This window comes from Micropterus salmoides, unplaced genomic scaffold (assembly GCF_014851395.1).
Source record: "Micropterus salmoides isolate LMB-PRFRI ecotype aquatic unplaced genomic scaffold, ASM1485139v1 Ms_hic_scaffold_10, whole genome shotgun sequence".
NCBI classification, from domain to species: domain Eukaryota; kingdom Metazoa; phylum Chordata; class Actinopteri; order Centrarchiformes; family Centrarchidae; genus Micropterus; species Micropterus salmoides.
In genome coordinates, this window is record NW_024040041.1 from 35,247,699 (window position 1) to 35,253,895 (window position 6,197).

Below are 6,197 nucleotides of genomic sequence, written 5' to 3' on the forward strand. Positions count from 1 at the left end.
ATATATAAGTCTCTATCTCTGGGGTGGTGATGGAGCAGTAGATAAGACACATGCCTTTGGTGTGAGAAATCCGGGTTCAACTCCCCATTGCGACCTATCCACCAATATGTCCCTGAGCAAGACACTCAACCCCAGAGAACCTCTGACATGTATAACAATTGTAAGTCGCTTTGGAAAAAAGTGTCAGATAAATGAATGAATGTATCTATACGCTCCCCCACTAGTGTTGGGCAGTAACGTGTTACTGTAATATTACTAGTAGTGTAAGGGGGTACTACTTCCAAAACATTACCCTAATATAACAGTTATTCATTTAGTTAAAGTAACACTACGTTACTGCGTTGTCAGAACACCACTTGTTTTGTTGTCCTTGATGTGAATGTGTGTTCAAGTCCAGCTGCTTGTCCAAAAGCTAAAGACAAAATGGAGAACGGGGGAGAGAGGCCTTCTTTTCACAGCTGGAAGTCTCACCCTTCTTGAGTCACTGTCTGAGATGTAAAGAAAATCGTCGTCTGTTGAAACTTTGTGTGAGCAGCAAAAAGATTTCAACCGCCAACAATTTGATTTACTGAAGCATTTGAAGCAGCACAGCAACATGAAACTCCGGCGCTGACAGGTTGGAGCTACTGCCAGAGATGCATGCTGGGTGAGAGCGGCGTTAAGCAACGTTTTATGTTGTGTAAAAGCACTCCTGTAGTTCGAATCCTACCTCTCGGGGAGTTCCTACAATGTGTTGTGACCAAACAATTATCTTCCTCCCACTAGGGCTGGACCTGAATGTTCGAATATTCGACCGTACACATTCGATGTTCAATTTTGAGATTCGATTATTGAGGGTTTTTTCCGCTGACAGCAGTGAACATAACGCTCCAGTTCACATCAAAGGAAAACCAAATGAATCCCTGAGCTGTGTGGGAGCACTTTAAACTGAGTGATGGCAGCAGTAGTGTGGAAGTTATGGCGTTTGCAACAGTCAAATTTCCGACATTTTAAAATGAATCAGTAAACTGTAGGCTGGAAACAAACAAACAACACAGTGAACACATTTAAATGATTATATTAGGCCGATTGTAGAAGAAGAGCATTTAGTTGCTATAATAACAGTTAAAAGATGAACTTAGCATAATAAGGTGTCGGATTTAGTTCCGCTACCGGAAATACCGCTCATCCCGTGTGCTCTCCACCTGGACCCCCGCCCGGCTAAACTACTCCCGGATTCTGCTCTGGACCTGCTGGATCAGACTCTCTCACACTGGACTCACACAGCCACCAACCCGGTTCTCGCACTTCACCTGCTAAATATCCGATCCCTTTAACCCTGCAATTAATATTTTTCTTTTATCCAACTCCTCCCTTTCTTAGTCCTGCACTTGGGCCTGTTAGCCTTGCTGTAACGTTAAAAACAAAGTTTTGGTAATAATCACTTAGTTAACCGAGCTGTGAGAATAAATAATCTCTCTCTCTCTCACGCACACGCAGACGCACCCATGCCGCCGTTATCTGTCCGCCATCTGATCCTCCCTCACTCAGCAGAACATCTTGGGCATTATTACAGCCCCTGTGTATTATGTGTTCAGAGTGAAGGTGTACAGGTGGCTGTACACTAATGAGCTATAGGATTGCCTGCCGAGTATTGGACCGAATCACGTCGACTCCTCCTGCTGTCCTACTGGGCTCGATGACGATTGGCGCGTCCGGTGGCGGCGATTGACAGCGGTTAGATAGAGTGTGTGCTTGTCACTCGGGGCAGCTGTGATTTTCATTGATGGGTTTGCCTCGCTGTGTCAGCTTGTGTCTGAGAATACTGTTCGCCGAGCACGATTGTGTTATTTTTGAACAACTGATGTTAACCTTGTTTATGAAAATAGGGCCCAGGTTTAGCTTTAAACTGATTTCGCTACCTCCGTGTAGTTGTTTTGTGTTAGTTTCACCAGGTCTAAGGGTGCTGCTCTCTTTGGGTTGTGGTTTTGAAATTGTTAGTTGTTTTTGCTACCTTGCGTAGGTTAAGCTCGCTATCTCTCTCAGTAGACGGGGGTGAAGCTTTGATTATTCGCTGTTAATTACTATCGAAGCTCAAATGACATTCAGGCCAGCCCTACCTCCCACTGCCTCTCCACAGAGGAGCTCAAAAGCTCTGTGCAAGGGCCCCATCTCTCCTCAATTTACACCACCTTATTGGGGCCGATCATTTGCTCCCATGGCTTCTCTTATTGCTGATACGCAGACGATCAGCATTGCCTAGGTATTTCACCCTATCTCATTGACAGGCAGGAGGTGGTCGTTAGCATCAGGTAACACATTTAAAATCTAGTGTCACATTTTCACACATTTCTGCTCATTGTGTTCAGCTGTCTGTTTGTACCACACTTCATTTTCTTTATTTTCTTCACTTGTTTTTAAAGACATGATATCCTGCTCATTTTCAGGTTCATAATCTCATTTAGGGGTTGTACCAGAACAGGTTTACATGGTTTAATTTTCAAAAAACACCATATTTTTCGTCATACTGCACATTCCTGCAACTCTCTTCACCCTGTGTTGAACGCTTCGTTTTAGCTATGGAGTGATACATCTTGTTTCTAGATGATCTTTGTTGGGAGTTGCACATGCTCAGTTCCTAGTTAAGGACTACTAGCCAATCAGAAGCAGAGAAGGGCGGGTCAGCGAGAAGCCGGCTTCAGTTATGATGGGAAGCGGCCGGACTACAAACGAGCTGTTTTCAGTTCAGAGCAGAGTTTTCTGAGGGAGATGGGAACTCCCTTTGGGCTTTTTCACTCTGCAAACCTGTTACATGCACAAAAAAGGTTTATAACTCAATAAAAGAGAGGGGGAAAAGCCAAAAAGCAGAATACCACCTCTTTAATGTGATTGTATGAAGAAACGACGTCCCTCCTGTCTGTGGACAGAGGCTCGCTCTACTTAGCAGTTTGCGTTGCAGCTAAACTCTGCCTAGCAGCTGATGATGTAATAACTTAGCTAATGAATCTGTATATTTCACAGATGGGAGCATTAGACTGAGGTTCTTACTCACACCTGTCTATCAGAGAAACATGTTGTTCTGAAGTTTTTACATTAACAGTTGCTGCAGTCAGACACACCAAGCTAGCTATCAGAGAAGTCAACTCCATGAAATGAGCTCCCACACTCAGCTTTGTTTAATAGGAATAATGTTTGTTTGTTTGTCACCGTTTCATCTAGACTGATGTCAAGGCCTTTGCTGAGTTTAGTTTTTTTCTTTTCTACTGGGGCTCTGCAGAAAACTGATAACAAGCAGGCAATTTAAACATTGTCACTCCCAACACCTCACATGTGGACACTTGGTCAAGACTCTTTGCGTTGCTTTTTAACACCCTGGGTAACACGTTTTTGGACTCGTAGGGCTCCGCAGTCAAGTTAGCAATAACAAATAAGTAACGTACGGTTAGACTTTGAGAATAAAAACTTAATATTGTGAAATGTTGCAGTTTGGTTCGGTTTAGGCACCAAAACTAATTGGCTATGTTCAGGATTTAAAGTTACGCAAGTAACGCAAACAAACGTTACTTATGTAACTTAACTAAAAGCAATCAGTTTTGACTTTTTGGTCTCCTGGGTGATAGTCTCTGCGCCACTTGTACACCCCAACCATCTGCTTACTGTCTTTTCTGTTTTTTGTATGCTACACCTAATTTTAGCATTCAAAGGTTACACTATAGGGCTTCCCAGAGTGTTACAAAGTGATGCCAAGTGTCCACATGTCATGACGTGGATGTTGGAATGGTTTAGGGGGCATTAAACACACATTCAGTCTGATTATTAGGTAAGACTTCAAACAAAAGCATTTAACAAAATTTGGGGTGTCCGTTTTGGACAACAAACTCATTTCAAACAAGTTTATCCCAGGAGAAATTTGGCTATAAAACGCCGGCGGCTTGATATGTCCCTGTTGACCCTGCCTCTTGGCTGCTGCTGGCTTGGTCTTTTCCTGTTTACCCTGCCTTTTAACCCTGGGATGCTTGTTAATCTGATCTTATCAATGCTGTCACGCAAAACCTTGCCGAAAGCTTTAGCCCCTTCCTTCGCTTTGTTTAATTTCTTCTGAGTGACTTCTTCCACTTGGTTGTGGTCAGGAGACGCTGAGACGCTCACGATGGAGAGGAAGAGGAAGGACGACATCAGCAGCAGGCCAGGAGACGCCATGACTGCCAACACACAACATGACAAACACAAGCACCTTAATTACTTCTTCATTACGACTCAACACTATTTACTTCATACAGCAACTAGACATGCAAAAGTTCTACTAGTAGTAGAAGTAGTATTGATGAATAGTAAAAGCAGAAGCAGCAGTACAAATAGCAGTAGTTGTACTAGGAGGTGCTATTCCTGCTGGAGCTTAATGCTTCTGCATGGTCAAGAATTCAAAAACCACCTGGAACACTCCGATTGGTGTGATCTAGAGAAACAGATCATGTGTCATAATCTCTTTTGCTTAGTGATACACCTGTCTGCCTGAACCCAGTTTCTTCATCAAAGCCTAAAAGAATCAGTAGACAGACCTGATGTCTCGTTGATGCCTGGTTGGTCGAAGGGCAGCTGGTTGGTTGGAGGGCCGGAGGTTGGTCGACAGGCAGCCGGTTGGTCGGAGGGCCGGAGGTTGGTCGACAGGCAGCCGGTTGGTCGGAGGGCCGGAGGTTGGTCGACAGGCAGCTGGTTGGTCGACAGGCAGCCGGTTGGTCGGAGGGCCGGAGGTTGGTCGACAGGCAGCCGGTTGGTCGGAGGGCCGGAGGTTGGTCGACAGGCAGCCGGTTGGTCGGAGGGCCGGAGGTTGATTGACAGGCAGCTGGTTGGTCGGAGGGCCGGAGGTTGGTTGTTGGATGTGATCGCAGTCTGTCACGACAGTCTGGAGGTTGTTGAGTCTCAGAGGAACCTCTGATCTCTGAGCTTGACAGGGCAGAGCTGGTCACTTTGTAGGAAGCTGATTGGCCACACCTTCTCTACAGATGGATTATTAATATTCATTTTTGGGCTGTCAGAGCTGCACAGCATCACCTTTTATTGGGAAATGATAGAGAGAGGAGGCAAGGCTGATAACCTCCTCTGGGCTCATCTGGTCTGTGTGGCAACGTGTGCTTTTGCAATCATTCCTAGTTATGCTTACATTTTATTTCAGTTAAGATTTCATCAGATTAAGAAACACGTCTAACAGAGTGATCAGAAGCTCATGCTGTGCAGCCAAACATGTTCAGACCCACCGAACTTCATTTCAACTTCTAGTGGAGATCTCAAAGGTTCCACAGAAAACAGATCTATCAGGCTGAACTTTGGGGAAATGAGTCTAAATGATGCACAAAAGAAACTTTATAAAACTGTTAGATATGCAGGACATCATACTGTCAAACAGATCCACTGATTTAAACAGCATTAAAGCTTCTTAAAGGCTCATGCAGACAACACGACTTCCAGCGTCGGCCAACTTGCCGTCTTGTGACGGGAGTCTTGAAGTCGTTGTGGAGTTCACACTACATGAGCTGACAGCTAGTCTCCAAACCACGTTTTGTCAAGAAAACACACGTGAAATGTGAAACGGGAAAAGACGCGAACCTACACATGAAACAGCTGTTGTTTGTTATTCAATTCAATTCAGTTCAATTTTATTTATATAGCGCCAAATCACAACAACAGTTATCTCACAGCGCTTTTCATAAAAGAGCAGGTCTAGACCGTACTCTGTGATGGTATTTACAGAATCCCAACAGTTCCCACCAAGAGCAGCACTAGGAGACAGAGGCAAGGAAAAACTTCCTTTAAGAGGCAGAAACCTCGAGCAGAACCATGACTCAGGGTGGGCGGCAGAGAGAGAGAGAGAGAGAGAGAGGGGAGGGAGAGAGAGAGAGAGGCAGGCAGCCTACACAATATACACACAGAGGTACAGACAGTAAAGGTGATGTTGCTATAGACTAAATGAAAAATGGTACAGATATTTATAGTAGTGTTAATGGTAACAATCGTAATGTTAATGCTTATAATAACAATAATAACAATAAGACTAGCAACAATAGTCGTTGCAGCAGAGGGTGTCGAGCAGGAACACGGGGGCAGCAGGTGACCCGCAACCACAGATCCAGACTCCACAGCTCCAGAGCCAGAAACACCTGCAGGAAGTGATAGGAGGAGAGAGGAGAGGGACGAGAAAGCACAAGACTACCGGAAAGGGG

General features: G+C 44.7%; 1 protein-coding gene across 1 annotated transcript; it reads right to left on the bottom strand.

Moving 5' to 3' along the window:
• Nucleotides 1-2,792: 2,792 nt before the first annotated feature.
• On the bottom strand, nt 2,793-5,001 carry LOC119918196 (zinc finger protein jing homolog). The gene is made up of 3 exons (XM_038738805.1): nt 4,972-5,001; nt 4,539-4,869; nt 2,793-4,181 (listed from the first exon to the last, which is right to left on the bottom strand). The coding sequence occupies exons 1-3, from the start codon at nt 4,999-5,001 to the stop codon at nt 3,874-3,876; spliced, it is 669 nt and encodes a 222-aa protein (XP_038594733.1). The 3' UTR covers nt 2,793-3,873.
• Between the last annotated feature and the right edge of the window lie 1,196 nt (nt 5,002-6,197).

What these genes read in the sequence shown, in the direction of transcription:
- LOC119918196 (XM_038738805.1), bottom strand. Translation starts at nt 5,001, where the DNA reads ATGAATATTAATAATCCATCTGTAGAGAAG. An exon ending in ATAATCCATCTGTAGAGAAG is followed by an intron (nt 4,870 to 4,971) that starts GTGTGGCCAATC and finishes CTGTCGTGACAG; the next exon opens with ACTGCGATCACATCCAACAA. An exon ending in AGGCATCAACGAGACATCAG is followed by an intron (nt 4,182 to 4,538) that starts GTCTGTCTACTG and finishes GTGTGTTGGCAG; the next exon opens with TCATGGCGTCTCCTGGCCTG.